Source organism: Somniosus microcephalus, chromosome 16, assembly GCF_052327205.1.
Source record: "Somniosus microcephalus isolate GS21.2 chromosome 16, FLI_Smic_1.0, whole genome shotgun sequence".
Lineage (NCBI taxonomy): Eukaryota > Metazoa > Chordata > Chondrichthyes > Squaliformes > Somniosidae > Somniosus > Somniosus microcephalus.
Genome location: NC_141002.1, coordinates 6,198,507 through 6,217,457, shown reverse-complemented (window position 1 = coordinate 6,217,457; position 18,951 = coordinate 6,198,507). Strand labels below are relative to the sequence as shown.

The following is an 18,951-nucleotide window of genomic DNA, read 5'->3' as shown; positions in this document are numbered from 1 at the left end:
GGTCATCTGCATAGAGGAGGAATTTAACCTTGGATTCATATAGGGTGAGGCCGGGTGCTGTAGATTGTTCAAGGAGTTTTGCCAATTCATTTATGTAAATATTAAAGAGTGTCGGTGAGATGGGCGAGCCCTGTGCCACACCACACCCCTGTGAGAAGTATTTTGTTTGTTTGTCTCCAATTTTAACAGCACATTTATTGTTTGTATACATTGATTTAATTACATCATATGTTTTTCCCCCGACACCACTTTCAATAAGTTTCAAGAATAGACCGTCGTGCCAAATGGAATCGAAAGCCTTCTGGAAATCTATAAAGCAGGCAAAAATTTTGCTTTTGTTTTGGTGAACATGTTTGTCAATTAGGGTGTGCTGGATGAAGATATGATCCGATGATCTATAATTTGGAAAGAATCCAATTTGGCTTTTACTCAAGACATTGTGCTCCTCAAGGAAGTTTATAAGTCTTTTGTTTATGACACTGCAGAATACCTTCCCCAGGTTACTGTTTACACAGATGCCTCGATAGTTATTTGGGTCAAATTTGTCTCCACTTTTGTTTCTGGGCGTTATGAGTCCTTTGTTCCAGATATCAGGGAAGTAACCGACACTCAGAACCAAGTTGAAGAGTTTTAGGATAGCCAATTTCATTTTATCATCTGTGTGTTTAATCATCTCACTTAGGATGCCATCTGCACCGCAAGCTTTTCCTGGTCGCAGGTCCTTGAGTTTTTCAAATAGCTCCTTTTCAATTATTAGGGGGTCTAACGGGTTTTGGTAATCTTTAATGGCCAGTTTGAGCTTTTCCAATTTTTTTACATATTTGATATTGCTCTGGGCTTAGTGTGTTTTTCTGGTATAATTTTTCAAAATGGTTTTCCCATGTGTCTCCGTTTTGAATGGGCAATTCGTCGTGTTGCATTTTGTGTAATGTATTCCAGTTGTCCCAGAAACAATTAGAATCAATAGATTCCTCACTGGAGCTGAGTGTATTCTTAATATACTGTTCTTTCTTGGTTCTGAGTGTGTTTTTGTATTGTGTTAGTGCCTGACACTCTCTCCACTATCTCTATCTCCACTCTCTCTCTCCACTATCTCTCTCTATCCATTATCTCTCTTTCCACTGTCTCTCTCTCCACGATGTCTCTCTCTCCAATATCTCTCTCTCCACTATCCCCCTCTCCACTATCTCTCTTTCCACTATCTCTCTCTCTCCATTATCTCTCTCTCCACTATCACTCTCTGTCTACTATCTCTCTCACTCCACTATCTCTCTCTCTCCACTATCTATCACTCCACTATATCTCTCTCCACTATCTCTCTCTGCACTATCTCTCTCCTCTATGTCTCTCCTCTATCTCTCTCTCTCCACTATCTCTCTCTCCACTATCTCTCGCTCCACTCTCTCTCTCTCCACTATCTTTTTCTCTCCACTATCTCTCTCTCTCCACAATCTCTCTCTCCACTATCTCTCTATCTCCGCTAACTCTCACTCCACTATCTCTCTCTCCACTATCTCTCTCTCCACTACCTCTCTCTCCATCATCTCTCTCCACTATCTCTCTCTCCACTATCACTCTCTCTTCACTATCTCTCCCTCTCCACTATCCCTCCCTCTCCACTATCTGTCTCTCCACTATCTCTCTCTCTCCACTATCTCTCTCTCCACTATCTCTCTCTCCATCATCTCCCTCTCCACTATCTCTCTCTCCACTATCTCTCTCTCCACTATCTCTCTCTCCTCAAACTCTCTCTCTTCACTATCCAGTACTTCTCTGGAGCGGAGAAACTCGGCCATTTTCTTCGCAGCCTTCAACATGTCATTGATGACGATGAACACCTCGCTAAGGCCATCCCCACGCCTCCACTACTCGCCTTCAAACATCCACCTAACCTCAAACAGACCATCGTTCGCAGCAAATTACCCAGCTTTCACGAGAACAGTGACCACAACACCACACAACCCTGCCAAGGCAACCTCTGCAAGACATGCCAGATCATTAACACAGATACCATCATCACACGTGAGGACACCACCCACCAGGTACATGGTACATACCCATGTGACTCAGCCAAAGTTGTCTACCTCATACATTTCAGGAAAGGATGCCCCGGAGCATGGTACATCGGCGAGACCATGCAGACACTGCGACAACGGATGAACGGACACCGCGCAACAATCGCCAGGCAGGAGTGTTCCTTCCCAGTCGGGGAACATTTCAGCAGTCAAGGTCATTCAGCCTCTTATCTTCGGGTAAGCATTCTCCAAGGCGGCCTTCGAGACACACGACAACGCAAAATCGTCGAGCAGAAACTGATAGCTAAGTTCCGCACTCATGAGGACGGCCTCAACCGGGATCTTGGGTTCATGTCACGCTACATGTAACCCCACCTGACGTAGGGTCATCCAGACTCGAGTCGTCGTTGGCTTGTTCTCTCTACAGAGATGCGACCGGACCTGCTGTGATTTCCAGCAAAAAAAAAATGTTTTTTGACTCTTTTTTGTTTTTCATACAGACCCCAGCATCTTCAACATTTGACCCCTTGTGACCCCACCTCATTGTTCTTTGATGTAATGTTTTCTTGACTTAACTGTTTGGACACCATTCACACCTTTGATCGCTGTGATTATCTCTCTGCCGAGGTGTGATAAATGTCAGTTAGAAAGATTACCTGTAATCATCTGGCATTATTCTCTGACAATATAAGCTGTGTCTTTTTGCATCTCTCCACTTCACCTGATGACGGAGCAGCGCTCCGAAAGCTTGTGATTTCAAATAAAGCTGTTGGACTATAACCTGGTGTTGTGTGACTGCTTACATTTATCTCTCTCTCCTCTAGCTCTCTCTCCACCATCTCTCTCGCTCCACTTTCTCTCTCTCCACTTTCTCTCTCTCCACTATCTCTCTCTCCACTATCTCTCTCTCCAATATATCCCTCTCCATTATCTCTTTCTCTCCACTATCTCTCTCACCACTATCTCTCTCTCCACTATCTCTCTCTCAACTATTTCTCTCTCCACTATCTCTCTCTCCACTATCTCTTTCTCCACTACCTTTTTCTCTCCACTCTCTCTCTCTCCACTATCTCTCTCTCCACTATCTCTCTGTCCACCTTCTCTCTCTCAACGATCTCTCTCTCTCCACTATCTCTCTCTCCACTATCTCTCTCTTCACTATCACTCTCTCCACTATCTCTCTGTCCACCTTCTCTCTGTCCACTATCTCTCTCTCCACTATCTCTCTCTCCACTATCTCTCTCTCCACTATCTCTCTCTCTCCACTACGTCTCTCTCTCCACTCTCTCTCTCTCCACTCTCTCTCTCTCCACTATCTCTCTCTCCACTATCTCTCTCTCCACTATCTCTCTCTCCACTATCTCTCTCTCCACTATCTATCTCTCCACTATCTCTCTCTCCACTATCTCTCTCTCCACTATCTCTCTCTCCTCTATCTCTCTCTCCACTATCTCTCTCTCCACTATCTCTCTCTCCACTATCTCTCTCTCTCCACTATCTCTCTCTCCACTATCTCTCTCTCTCCACTATCTCTCTCTACACTATCTATCTCTCCACTATCACTCTCTCCACTATCTCTCTCTCCACTATCTCTCTCTCCACTATCACTCTCTCCACTATCTCTCTCTCCACTATCTCTCTCTCTCCACTATCTCTCTCTCCACTATCTCTCTCTCCACTATCTCTCTCTCCACTATCACTCTCTCCACTATCTCTCTCTCTCCACTATCTCTCTCTCCACTATCTCTCTCTCTCCACTATCACTCTCTCTCCACTATCTCTCTCTCTCCACTATCTCTCTCTCCACTATCTCTCTCTCCACTATCTATCTCTCTGCACTCGACAGCTCTACCACCTCTCGGATCGTCAGCCTCCTCGAAAAACCCCCAACGGATCACAAGTATGAAACCCTCAAGGCGCGGTTACTGCAGGTTTTCGGGCTCACAAAATCGGAGCACGCCCGTCGATTACTCGCCCGGGCTCGGGGACTCCAAGCCTTCAGAGTTGATGAGCCAAATGCTCACACTCCTGGGCTCAGAACGGGAATTTTTCCTATTCTGCGAGATTTTCCTCAGCCAACTGCCTGAACAGGTACAAGCTGCCCTGGCCAGATCTGAAGTTGAAGACTGCGCAATACTCGCTGCAGAGGCTGACAAAATTTTTGCTGTAACTCGGCAGTACTGTGCCGCCACGAGGCGCCCATCCCCCGCAGACACTGCCCCAGCTCATCCGCCTGCTGGGCTGTGTTTCTACCACGTGCAGTTCGGCACCAAAGCGAAGTGTTGCCGCCCTCCCTGCAGTTTTCCCCCCCAAAAAAACCAGCGACTGACACTCCGGCCACCGAGGAATGGGTCTAACGGGTAACCCGCGGCCGCGATGGCGATCGGCAACGCGGGGAAATTGCTCTTCATCACCGATACTCTCTCCGGTCGTCGTTTTCTGTGCGACACCGGAGCGCAGTGCAGCATTTTACCCGCGTCCGCCCTCGATGTGCAGACGGGGAATCACGGCCCCGCCCTTGAAGTGGCCAATGGCGGAACAATTCAGACCTTCGGCAGACGGCGAGTGGAGTTGTGCCTCGGGGGGCAACGTTTTCACTGGGAGTTTGTTACGGCCAAAGTTTCCCAACCCCTCCTCGGCGCGGATTTCCTGTGCGCCAACAGCCTCCTGGTCGAAGTTAGGAACCGGCGGCTGATCAATGCAGCAACTTTTAATTCTCTTCAGTGTTACCGCAGTAACACTACGTCACGCACCGTCTCCTGTGCGTTCCCGACTCCTGATGAGTTCGCTCGCCTGCTCAGCGAATTCCCCGACCTGACAAGACCCACGTTCTCCTCCACAGCCACGAAACATGGTGTGGAACACCACATCACCACCAACGGCCCACCGGTCTACGCGCGGGCCCGGCGCCTAGAACCTGGCAAGCTGGCGGTCGCAAAGGCGGAGTTCGCAACCATGGAATGGTTAGGGATTATTCGCCAGTCGAATAGTCCCTGGTCTTCACCCCTCCATATCGTCCCGAAGCCTGGTGGCGGTTGGCGGCCATGCGGCGACTATCGACGACTAAACGACGCCACCACTCCTGATCGGTACCCGATTCCCGATATCCAGGATTTCTCTGCCCATTTGGCAGGGAACACCATGTTCTCAAAAGTCGACCTCGTCCGGGGCTACCACCAGGTCTCAGTTCATCCACAAGATGTCCAGAAGACCGCAGTCAACACCCCATTCGGCCTCTTCGAGTTTTTACGGATGCCTTTTGGGTTGAAGAACGCCGCCCAGGCTTTCCAATGCCTGATGGACTCCGTGCTGCGGGACCTCAAGTTCCTCTTCATCTACCTGGATGATATTCTAATTGCCAGTCCTACTAAGGAAGAACATACCTGTCACCTACGCACCCTTTTTCGACGCCTCAGCCAGCACGGCCTGATTATCAACTCGGCCAAGTGTCAGTTTGGCCTGCACCAAATTGACTTCCTGGGGCATTGCATCACCTCAGTGGGAGCGGTTCTTTTACCTTCGAAGGTAGAGGCGGTGACACCCTTTCCATGCCCGCAGAACATAACGGCCCTGCAGGAATTCCTAGGCATGGTAAACTTTTACTACTGTTTCGTGCCTAAGGCAGCACTACTCATGCAGCCCCTGTACAAGGCCCTGAAGGGCAAGACTGGCAAGAACCCGGTAGACTGGACGGATGACATGGCCCGAGCATTCACCGACACCAAAAGCGCCTTAGCCAACGCGACTATGCTGGCGCACCCGCTGCCAGGAGCCACCATCGCCCTCACCACTGACGCATCGGACTACACAGTCGGTGCCATGCAACAGCAGTGGGTGAACGGGACGTGGCAGCCGTTGGCATTCTTCAGCCGTCAACTACGGCAGAACGAGAAATCATACAGCACGTTCGACCGGGAGTTGCTCGCCCTATTTCTGGCCATCCGCCATTTTCGGTTCCTTCTGGAAGGATGTCCTTGCACCACTTTTGTGGACCATAAGCCGCTGTCCTTTGCAATGTCCAAGACCGCCGAACCATGGTCAGCCTGACAGCAGCGTCAACTGACATACATATCCGAATTCACCACGGATATACGACACGTGGCCGGTAAGGACAACCTGGTGGCAGACTGCCTCTCCCACGCGATTTTCAATACGGTTCATTTGGGCATCGACTACGCCCTCATGGCAGCGGACCAAGCCTCAGACCCGGAAGTCCAAGCTTACCGAACGGCCATCACTGGCCTCCAGTTGGCCGACGTCAAGTTCCATTCGGCAGGTACCACGCTGTTGTGTGACATCTCTGTACAGGATCCTCGCCCTATCGTGCCGGTCGTCTGGCACCGCAAAGTGTTCGACGCCATACATGGGTTGTCACACCCTGGAATGAAGGCCTCTCAGAAACTGATGTCAGCGAAATTTGTATGGCATGGCATGCATAAGGATGTCCGCGACTGGGCCAACACCTGCGTGGTCTGCCAAAAGGCCATAGTACAGCGCCACATCAAAGCTCCGTTGGCCGCCTTCACAGTCCCGGAGCGACATTTTGACCGCGTCAATGTGGACCTGGTAGGACCACTCCCACCCTCCCATGGTTTTTTGCACATCCTGACCATGGTGGACCGCACCACCAGATGGCCGGAGGCAGTCCCCCTGTCATCCACTACTTCGGCGGACGTGGCCGTTCATTTCCTCCTGGATCGCCCGTTTCGGAGTACCCGCCGATATTTCGTCAGACAGGGGACCGCAGTTTTCCTCTGAACTCTGGAATGCAGTGGCCCAAAGGCTCGGTGTCAAATTACACCGCACCACAGCCTACCACCCACAGGCAAATGGCCTCTGCAAACGCTTCCACCGGTCAATGAAGGCCGCCCAGACAGCCAGTCTCCAGGACGCTGGATGGGCAGACAAGCTTTCGTGGGTCCTGTTGGGCCTTCGCACGGCCCCCAAAGAAGACCTTCCTCTTCATCAGCAGAGCTGGTGTATGGTCAGCCGCTGCGGGTCCCAGGGGACTTCCTACCAAGATCGACGGAGCAATGGTCTGCGTCTGCCCAGCTTGCTAGTCACCAAGAGGTGGCCAGATGTTTCGCACCGGTGCCCACTTCGCACCACGGGCCGCAGAGGTCACACGTTCCCACGGAGCTTCACAAGGCTGAATACGCCTTTATTCACCGTGACGCGCATAGGGATTCACTCAAGGCCCCATATACCGGTCCCTTCTGCGTGTTGGAAGCAGGGGACAAAACCTTCATGGTAGATGTCGGTGGTAAACCGGACCACATTTCGGTCGACCGCTTAAAGCCAGCACATTTGGACCTCGACTGCCCCGTCGAGGCAGCACAACCGCCGAGAAGGGGTCGGCCACCCGTCGTCATCACGGCAGACCAAGTGCGTCCGCCCGCCAGACCGCAAGCCGCCCAGCAGCCTCTGCCTCGAGAGTACAGGAGTCGTTCTGACAGGCTCGTCAGACCCCCTCACCGTTTGACTTTGTCCGTTAAAGCGAATTCTGGGGAGGCGCATGTGGCAGAACCATTGAATGACTCTGGCTAACTGTACATAATTCTCTTTAACGATGTTCTAACACCAGCCGAAACCTGTACCACTGTGTTAGGCATTACTGTGTTTTGTATATAGAGTTTGCATGTACGGGGTGTGGCCCCTTTAAGAGCGCGGGAAAACGCGGGCAAACGCGATGACGTCACATCGCAAACCACGGGGCTGCCCAGGCAGTCCTTTTGGCATCTCCGTTGAGTAAAGACCTGTTTAATCGTTCTCTGGCGTCGATCTCAGTTATTCGTAGGAATTCGTCAATTCCTGCACCTCCAGTGTTCCAAATTAATATTTGCAAGAAGTAATCATTGAGAATGTTAAATATTTCATTCATCCTCCACATCACTCCCATTTGAGTGTCTTATGGCCAGAGCACTGTACAACTGGAAGCGGTGTTGTTGTGCAGATTCATGCTCAAAACTGGCTGACTGTAAAACATCAAGATCACTAAACCATGTTTATTTACAGAATGTTAATCTTTTATTTTTAGACAGTCCGTCTAATCCGTCTCATGGCTATGAATTCTTTGTAAGCAATTGCGCAATGTTCAAATTGTAAACTGCTGAATTGCAAAAGTCAACTTGCTGATAAAAAACAGTTAAAGCAGTCCTGTCTCTGACAAATCCATCTCTGTCATATCCCTCTCCCTGCAAAATACCTCTCCCTGCAAAATACCTCTCCCTGCAAAATCCCTCTCCCTGAAAAATCCCTTTCCTTGCTATTCCGCTCTTTGGAAAGCACCTCTCTCTGCCATCCCAACAATTGCTATTCCTTTCTCTGTCGTTACGCTATCTGCACTACGTAAAACGTTAAAATCTAGGTTAAACAGTAATGAGTAACTGGGCAATGTCTAATTTGTAAACTGCTGAATTGCAAAAGACAACTTGCACCTAAAATAGTTACAGCAGTCCTGTCTCCGTCAAGTCTCTCTCTCTCCACTATCTCTCTCAGCTATCTCTCTCTCTCCACTATCTCTCTCTCCACTATCTCTCTCCTCTATCTCTCTCTCCACTATCTCTCTCTCCACTATCTCTCTCAACTATTACACTCTCCACTATCACTCTCTCCACTATCTCTCTCCACTATCTCTCTCTCCACTATCTCTCTCTCCACTATCACTCTCTCCACTATCTCTTTCTCCACTATCTCTCTCTCCACTATCTCTCTCTCCACTATCTCTCTCCCCACTATCTCTCAACTATCACTCTCTCCACTATCTCTCTCTCCACTATCTCTCTCTCCACTATCTCTCACTTCTCTATCTCACTCTCCACTGCCTCTCTCTCCGCTATCTCTCTCTCCACTATCTCTCTCTCCACTATCTCTCTCTCTCCTCTATCTATCTCTCCACTATCTCTCTCCACTATCTCTCTCTCCACTATCTCTCTCAACTATTACACTCTCCACTAACACTCTCTCCACTATCTCTCGCTCCACTATCTCTCTCTCCACTATCTCTCTCTCCACTATCTCTCTCCCCACTATCTCTCAACTATCGCTCTCTCCATTATCTCTCTCTCCACTATCTCTCTCTCCACTATCTCTCTCTCCACTATCTCACACTTCACTATCTCACTCTCCACTGTCTCTCTCTCCGCTATCTCTCTCTCCACTAACCCTCTCTCCACTATCTCCCTCTTCACTATCTCTCTCTCCACTATCTCTCTCTCTCCACTATCTCTCTCTCCACTATCTGTCTCTCCACTATCTCTCTCTCCACTATCTCTCTCCACTATCTCTCTCTCCACTATCTCTCTCTCCACTGTTTCTCTCTCCACTATCTCTCTCTCTCCACTGTTAAGTCCGTGAAAGATTGAGACACGGACTAGCAGGAGTGAAAACAAATAGATCTTTACTGGTGAAAGGCATAAACGAAACTAAACAACAGAGGCTCTCTAGCGACTTTTGTACAGGGGTGGTCACTGCCAGTACTGCAGTCTGAGACAAGTTATTCTCTTAAAGGTACATACACAACAATTCCTCCCCTTTTAGATAAACAGTACATAACATTCATTTAAAAACTAAATGATAACGAATTACAATCACAATTACTGTTACTAGATACAGCGGTTAAGTTTAAGCAATTATAAGTTCAGTCTTTGAGGAGGCTTCCTGATTCTGTCTGGATAATGCCTCTTTGGGGTAACAGGTTCTTCTGGCAATGTTGAGTCGGAATCAATGTCGTTGTTTGGTTTCTCTGCTTCCAATATTACCGGTTCTGCGGTAGCTGCAATTGGAACGTCGATTTTATTACCAGGTGTATCAGATCGTGGTGTGGAGTTGACGTTTTCCAGTGACTCTAGAATCTGGTCAGCATGGCGTCTTACAATGCTCTCCCCAACGTCCACGGTATACATGAGAGGTCCTTGTCATGTACAAATCGTTCCTGGCTGCCATTTCTCAGTGCGGTAGTCCCGGGCCAAAACTGGTTGGCCTATCTTAAAACTCCTGGTCGGCCTTTCATTCATATTCTGAAAATGCCTGTTCTCCACATCTCTTCGGACGTTTGGCTTAACCAAATCCAAGCGGCATCGTAGTCTTCGATTGAAGAACATCATGGCTGGAGTTAGGTTGGTAACCGCATGTGTCGCATTCCGGTAGGCAAACAAGAATTTGTCCACCTTGTGTTGTAGGGGTATATCTTCATTAGACATTGCCTTGATAGCCTTCTTGAATGTTTGGACAAACCTCTCGGCCAATCCATTAGTGGCTGGATGATATGGGGCAGATGTGTAATGCTTAACACCATTGTTCTTTAAGAACCTCCGGAACTCTTCAGACACAAACTGTGGTCCATTGTCGGAGCAAATCTGTTCAGGCAGCCCATTCCTGGCGAATATGGTTCGTAAAACTGTGATAGTTTTTTCCGTGGTGGTTGAGGACATTTTTATTACCTCTGGCCACTTTGAATGTGCATCCACTGCAATTAAAAACATCAAGTCCATGAAGGGACCAGCAAAATCAATGTGCACCCTTTGCCATGGAGATGAGGGCCACTCCCATGGATGCAGAGGAGCTTGTGGTGGGGCATTTTGGACCTTCTGGCATCCTGCACAGCTCTTGGTCATCTCTTCGATTTCTCTATCGGTTCCCGGCCACCACACAAATGCTCTGGCTAAGTTCTTCATTTTTACCCCACCCAGATGACCCTCATGAAGCTCATTGAGTACGCTATCCATCAACTTTGGTGGAATTACTCCTCAGGATCCACACATCAAGGTTCCTCTGCACACTGACAGCTGTTCTCTTCTCGGCGAGAATGCTGGCAGCAGTGGTTCGCCATGTGCTGGCCATCCCTTCACCGTTAAATCATAGACCCGTGAAAGTGTCGGGTCATTCCGTGTTTCCTTTTTTATGTTTGCATTCGTCACAGGGAGACATTTGACTATGGTCGAGTGGAATAACTCCATTGGATCCACTGCAAGGTCTTCTTCTTCCACCATCGGCAACGGTAAACGTGACAATCCATCAGCATTTCCATGCTGTTTAGTTCCTTTGTACTCGATGTCATATTGGTGTGCCCCTAGGAAAAGGGACCATCTCTGCAGCCGTTGTGCTGTCATTATCGGTACGCCCTTCTGAGGGTTGAAAATGGAGACAAGAGGTTGATGATCGGTTAGTAGAGTAAATTTTTGACCGTGCAGATAGTGATTGAACTTCTTCACCCCCCACACTAGGCTGAGGGCCTCTCTGTCAATCTGGGCGTAGTTACACTCGGCAGAAGTTAACGAGCGTGACGCAAAAGCTATCGGCCTCTCCAAACCATCAAGGAATTTATGTGACAGTACCGCCCCAATGCCGTAGGGAGATGCATCACACGCCAGCCTCATTGGGAGTGCTGGGTTGTAGTGAGCCAAGGGGGGCACGGTGGCATAGTGGTTAGCACTGTTGCCTCACAGCACCAGGGACCCGGGTTCAAATCCGGCCTCGGGCGACTGTCTGTGTGGAGTTTGCACATTCTCCCTGTGTCTGCGTGGGTTTCCTCCGGGTGCTCCGGTTTCCTCCCACAGTCCAAAGATGTGCGGGTTAGGTTGATTTGGCTATGTTAAATTGACCCTTAGTGTTAGGGGATTAAATACGTGGGGTTACAGGGATAGGGTGGGATATGTGTCGGTGCAGGCTCGATGGGCCGAAATGGCCTCTATCTGCACTGTGGGAATTCTGTGAATTCTGTGTGTAATACTTCCTTTGAAGTGATTAAGTCCTTACTCTTCTGAAAAGCACGTTTACAATCATCGCTCCATTTCCATGCTACCCCCGTTCGTAGCAGGGCGTTCAGCGGGTACAGAATTGTCGACAAATTTGGCAAAAACTTATGATAGTAATTCACCAACCTGAGGAATGACCTCAGTTGCGACACATTTTCAGGCGCTGGGGCCTTAACAACCGCTTCAATTTTGTCAGGGGACTTATGTTACCCCTCTTCATCAATCACGTGGCCACAATACGATATCTGTTTCTTAAAAAATTCGCACTTGGGGCGGTTGGCTCGCAGCCCATGTTCCCGTAGTCTAGTGAGCACCTGTTCTAGGTTGTTAAGGTGTTCACTGTCATCTTCACCTGTTACAAGGATGTCGTCCAAGTAACACTGAGTCCCCGGAATCCCTTGCAGGACTTGTTCCATCGCTCTTTGCATATCGCCGGAGCCGATGCTACTCCGAATACCAATCGATGATACTGGTAAAGACCTTTGTGAGTGTTTATGGTGAGATACTTCCTAGAGGACTCTTCAACCTCCATCTGCAAAAATGCTTCTGCTAGGTCAATTTTTGTAAAACGTTTCCCTCCAGACAGCGAGGCGAAGATGTCTTCTATCCTTGGAAGAGGATATTGTACTGTGTGAAGGACAGGGTTCACCGTCACCTTGAAATCCCCACAGATGCGAATCTTCCTTGGCTCTCCGGACTTATTGCTTAACGTTTTCTTCATGACAGGAACGATGGGTGTCGCCCACTCGCTCCAGTCGAGCTTAGACAACACGCCCGCCTTCTCCAGATTCTCCAGCTCTGCCTCGACGGCTGGGCGAATTGCATATGGTACCGGTCTCGCTTTGAAAAACTTGGGAACTGCATTCTCTTCTATTTTTATCGAGGCGGTTACGCCTTTAAGCGTGCCCAGTTCTTGTTGAAATACCTCTTTGGCGTTAGCTAAGATTGTTGACAATCGTCCAGGAGTGACGTCTTCATCTTTTTTACCGTCCACCGTCATTGCATGAATGGAATGCCAATCTAAGTTTATCTTCCTGATCCATTCCCGTCCCAATAACAGTGGTCCACCATTTGGCAGTATGTAGAGATACAATTTCCGTATTTTCTTGTCATTGTATTCGACAGGCACCCTTATTTTTCCTCTGGGGTATACTTTTTGCCCCGTATACGTCGTCAAGACGATGGATGTCTCTCTCAAGGGTATGTGTGACAATAGCCGCTCGTAGTCTCGTCGATTCATGACGGTTAGCGCTGATCCTGTATCCAATTCCATTTTAACTTGGGACCCTGCTATCGTGAGGGTGACCCAAATGGTTCGGTGATCCTCTTTTGCGATTACATTGTGAAGTTTGAGACAGCTTAATCTCCTGTTCTCGGATTCACTATCGCTCATCTGGTCTTCGGGGCTACTGTCCATCATCTTTTGTGCTTTCTTGTACGGTTCCTTAATAGCCTTTTTGTTGTCGCTGATCTTCTTCCCAGACCTACAACTCGTGCAATGTGTCCAATCTTCCCGCATTGTCTGCATATTTTGTCTTTGGACCAGCAGTCCTTCTGGTCATGGTTAGTTCTGCCGCAGCAATAACATTTTGCAAATCCCTGTGTCATTTCGTGGGTGCCGTATTGCTGTGGTTTTTGTTGAATTTCTGCAGCTCCCCTGGCTGCTGCTTCATACGATACTGCCACGCTGAAAGCCTTATCTAGCGTCAGCTCTTTTTCTGAGAGTAACTTCTTCTGTGTTCCTTCACTCAGGAGTCCACAGACAAATTTGTCCCGTAGGGTATCTGCCAGTCCTGCTCCGAACTGGCTGTGCTTTGATAGCTTGCATAGTTCCGTAAGATACTCAGCATTGCTCTCATCTTTGTGCTGAGTTCCCCTGTGGAATTTAAATCTTTCTGCTATCAACAGCGGTGCAGGGTTTAAGTGCTCCTGTAGAACAGCAACAATTTCATTAAAACTCTTCGCCTTCGGTTTGGCTGGAGTAATCAGATCCCGCAATAGGCCGTACGTTCTAGCGCCCATTAAGTTTAGCAATATTGATGCCTTTTTCCCCTCCGCTATTTCATTTGCCTCGAAATATGCCTCGACTCTTTCCACATACGTGGTCCAGTCCTCTAATGCATTAGCAAAAGCAGTGATACAGCCAGTCTTCGGCATCTTGCAAATCTAAAATGGCGTCTCCTGCGCTTTGCCTTCTTCCCCGATTTAACAAAATGGTGCCTCCCGTGCTTTGTCTTCTTCCCCGCTGTTGTTAGCGCTGCTTTCCACGGTTTCTTGCGCGTATTCTTTTTCTTTTATTATTTTCCCATCGTGGAGCGGACCCTCTGGGACACTTCCCTCCCTCTTCTTAGGTCCGAACGCTGTCCGGCTTCGAAACACCGGCTGCGCCCTGTATGCTCCACCCTCTCTCTCTCTCTTTGCTTCCCGACTCGCTGCCCAGCCCCGTTGAAAGGCCACCCGATTGAGCTTCAGCCCGCCGCAGCCCAGGAAGGATCAGAGCACTACCTGCCACCAGCCTGATTAGCTGGGAAACCACGGACCGAGGAACCCAGCCTGGCTCTGGAACGTCGCTCCTGCAAAGCCTTGAACCCGATGATTGACGGTCGACGCCCGTTCCTCGAGTTTCAATGGACTCTATTTTTTTTTCTTCCGACCTTCAACAACGTCGTCGGAGCTGCTGCCGAGTTGCAGGTAAGTACGTTTCTTACTCGTCGCCAGTGTTAAGTACGTGATTGATTGAGACACGGACTAGCAGGAGTGAAAACAAATAGATCTTTACTGGTGAAAGGCATAAACGAAACTAAACAACAGAGGCTCTCTAGTGCCTTTTATACAGGGGTGGTCACTGCTGGTACTGCAGTCTGAGACCAGTTATTCTCTTAAAGGTACGTACACAACATCCACTATCTCTCTCTCTCCACTTTCTCTCTCTCCACTATCTCTCTCTCCACTATCTCTCTCTCCATTATCTCTCCCTCCACTAACTCTGTCTCCACTATCTCTCTCTTCACTATCTCTCTCTCCACTATCTCTCTCTCCACTATCACTCTCTCTCCACTTTCTCTCTCTATCCACTATCTCTCTCTCCACCATCTCTCCCTCCACTATCTCTCTCTCTCCACTCAATTCAATTCAATTCAATTCAATTCAAATCGCTTTATTGGCATGACAAGGTACATCTTATGTTGCCAAAGCATCGAAAAACATTTATGATTGAACACATAAACGCAGATCTATCCATACAGTGTATAAACAGAAATATCCCTGAGTGTATAAATATACATTCATATAATTTGTATATACTTTTTTCTTAGATTTAATGGTTGTCCCTCTGTTTATGGCAAGCTGTAACATAGTGTGCCACTAAGGTTACACAATTTCTCTGTTCCCCTAGTAGGTATGGGAGTTTTTGGTCGTCATTCAAATTTCTGAATTCAGGGCATATTTTTGTGAATTTTGGGTAGAAATTCTCCCTTATGCCCTGATATTTTCCATAAGCTGTGAGGAAGTGCATCTCTGTCTCGACCACTCCCTGACTGCAGTGAGAGCATATCCTGTTCTCTCTTGTCAGCCAGGTCTGTCTGTGTCTGCCTTTTTCGATAGCCAGGCTATGCTCACTAAGTCTGTACATAGTCAAGGTTTTTCTCAATTTGCTATCTTTTATCATGGTCAGGTATTCAGCCATGTTGTATTGTCTGTTTAGGGCCAAGTAGCAATTGAGTTTGTTTTGGGTTTTTGTTGTTTCTGCCCAATATGACAGATATTTTTCCTTTTGCGTAGTGACAATTGTGTTGGGTCGAATTCTCTGTGCTATGAAGTCACTTTCCTGGGGCTGGTTATTGTTAGTAGTGTTAGTAGTTACTTCACTGAGTCCCAGGACTAGTTGACTGAGGGTATTCTTCTTTATGATCCTCTCTTGGCATTTCAGGGCTTCGTAATGATAGCAGTGGGGGTTGCTCATTTTTAGGTGTTTCCAAAATTTGGTGGCTCTTTTTTGGATAGTAATTATTAATGGATATTGGCCTAGTTCTGCCCTGCATGCATTGTTTATGGTTTTCCTTTGATTCCGGAGGATACTTTTACAGAATTCTGCATGTAGGATCTCAATTGGGTGTTTGTCCCATTTTGCAAATTCTTATTGTGTTAGTGGTCCCCACACCTCACTGCCATAGAGTGCAATTGGTTCAATTACTGATTTGAAAATTTTGAGCCAAATGCTAATTGGGATTTCCATTTGGATTGATTTTTTAATGGCATAGAAAGCCCTTCTTGCTTTCTCTTTCAGTTCATTCACAGCCAGATGAAAATTTCCCATAGAACTGATTTTTAAGCCCAAGTATGTGTAGTTAGTGGTTTGTTCAATTTTAGTTGTTCCTAGTGCGAAATTTATTATGGGTCCCTGATGTCTGGATCTTTGCTGGAACACAATAACTTTGGTTATTTGGGGGTTTATTGTCAGGGCCCAGGTCTGACAGAACGACTCTAGTAGATCCAGGTTCTGCTGTAGACCCTCCTCAGTTGGTGAGAGCAGAACCAGGTCATCTGCATAGAGGAGGAATTTAACCTTGGATTCATATAGGGTGAGGCCGGGTGCTGTAGATTGTTCAAGGAGTTTTGCCAATTCATTTATGTAAATATTAAAGAGTGTCGGTGAGATGGGCGAGCCCTGTGCCACACCACGCCCCTGTGAGAAGTATTTTGTTTGTTTGTCTCCAATTTTAACAGCACATTTATTGTTTGTATACATTGATTTAATTACATCATATGTTTTTCCCCCGACACCACTTTCAATAAGTTTCAAGAATAGACCGTCGTGCCAAATGGAATCGAAAGCCTTCTGGAAATCTATAAAGCAGGCAAAAATTTTGCTTTTGTTTTGGTGAACATGTTTGTCAATTAGGGTGTGTAGGGTGAAGATATGATCCGATGATCTATAATTTGGAAAGAATCCAATTTGGCTTTTACTCAAGACATTGTGCTCCTCAAGGAAGTTTATAAGTCTTTTGTTTATGACACTACAGAATACCTTCCCCAGGTTACTGTTTACACAGATGCCTCGATAGTTATTTGGGTCAACTTTGTCTCCACTTTTGTATATGGGCGTTATGAGTCCTTTGTTCCAGATATCAGGGAAGTAACCGACACTCAGAACCAAGTTGAAGAGTTTTAGGATAGCCAATTTCATTTTATCATCTGTGTGTTTAATCATCTCACTTAGGATGCCATCTGCACCGCAAGCTTTTCCTGGTCGCAGGTCCTTGAGTTTTTCAAATAGCTCCTTTTCAATTATTAGGGGGTCTAACGGGTTTTGGTTATCTTTAATGGCCAGTTCGAGCTTTTCCAATTTTTTTACATATTTGATATTGCTCTGGGCTTAGTGTGTTTTTCTGGTATAATTTTTCAAAATGGTTTTCCCATGTGTCTCCGTTTTGAATGGGCAATTCGTCGTGTTGCATTTTGTGTAATGTATTCCAGTTGTCCCAGAAACAATTAGAATCAATAGATTCCTCACTGGAGCTGAGTGTATTCTTAATATACTGTTCTTTCTTGGTTCTGAGTGTGTTTTTGTATTGTGTTAGTGCCTGACACTCTCTCCACTATCTCTATCTCCAGTCTCTCGCTCCACTATCTCTCTCTATCCATTATCTCTCTTTCCACTGTCTCTCTCTCCACTATGTCTCTCTCTCCAATATCTCTCTCTCCACTATCCCCCTCTCCACTATCTCTCTTTCCACTATCTCTCTCTCTCCATTATCTCTCTCTCCACTATCACTCTCTGTCTACTATCTCTCTCACTCCACTATCTCTCTCTCTCCACTATCTATCACTCCACTATATCTCTCTCCACTATCTCTCTCTGCACTATCTCTCTCCTCTATGTCTCTCCTCTATCTCTCTCTCTCCACTATCTCTCTCTCCACTATCTCTCGCTCCACTCTCTCTCTCTCCACTATCTTTTTCTCTCCACTATCTCTCTCTCTCCACAATCTCTCTCTCCACTATCTCTCTATCTCCGCTAACTCTCACTCCACCATCTCTCTCTCCACTATCTCTCTCTCCACTACCTCTCTCTCCATCATCTCTCTCCACTATCTCTCTCTCCACTATCACTCTCTCTTCACTATCTCTCCCTCTCCACTATCCCTCCCTCTCCACTATCTGTCTCTCCACTATCTCTCTCTCTCCACTATCTCTCTCTCCACTATCTCTCTCTCCATCATCTCCCTCTCCACTATCTCTCTCTCCACTATCTCTCTCTCTCCACTATCTCTTTCTCCACTACCTTTTTCTCTCCACTATCTCTCTCTCCACTATCTCTCTCTCCACTATCTCTCTGTCCACCTTCTCTCTCTCAACTATCTCTCTCTCTCCACTATCTCTCTCTCCACTATCTCTCTCTTCACTATCACTCTCTCCACTATCTCTCTGTCCACCTTCTCTCTGTCCACTATCTCTCTCTCCACTATCTCTCTCTCCACTATCTCTCTCTCCACTATCTCTCTCTCCACTATCTCTCTCTCCACTATTTCTCTCTCCACTATCTCTCTCTCTCCACTATCTCTCTCTCCACTATCTCTCTCTCCACTATCTCTCTCTCCACTATCTCTCTCTCCACTATCTCTCTCTCCACTATCTCTCTCTCCACTATCTCTCTCTCTCCACTATCTCTCTCTCCACTATCTCTCTCTCTCCACTATCTCTCTCTCCACTATCTATCTCTCCACCATCACTCTCTCCACTATCTCTCTCTCCACTATCTCTCTCTCCACTATCACTCTCTCCACTATCTCTCTCTCCACTATCTCTCTCTCTCCACTATCTCTCTCTCCACTATCTCTCTCTCCACTATCTCTCTCTCCACTATCACTCTCTCCACTATCTCTCTCTCCACTATCTCTCTCTCCACTATCTCTCTCTCCACTATCTCTCTCTCTCCACTATCACTCTCTCTCCACTATCTCTCTCTCTCCACTATCTCTCTCTCCACTATCTCTCTCTCCACTATCTATCTCTCTGCACTCGACAGCTCTACCACCTCTCGGATCGTCAGCCTCCTCGAAAAACCCCCAACGGATCACAAGTATGAAACCCTCAAGGCGCGGTTACTGCAGGTTTTCGGGCTCACAAAATCGGAGCACGCCCATCGATTACTCGCCCGGGCTCGGGGACTCCAAGCCTTC

General features: G+C 47.5%; 1 protein-coding gene and 1 long non-coding RNA gene across 2 annotated transcripts in view; one reads left to right on the top strand and one right to left on the bottom strand.

Annotated features, from left to right (window-relative positions):
• Positions 1–18,951, bottom strand: part of LOC147105954 (uncharacterized) — a 130,252-nt gene that overhangs the window by 27,029 nt on the left and 84,272 nt on the right. The gene's annotated exons all lie outside the window — the stretch shown is intronic.
• LOC147105955 (uncharacterized) lies at positions 1,740–2,526 on the top strand (the record flags this gene model as incomplete). The annotated part of the gene is made up of 1 exon (XM_086009737.1): positions 1,740–2,526. A coding segment is annotated over one exon (645 nt), but the record flags the coding sequence as incomplete, so codon positions are not given.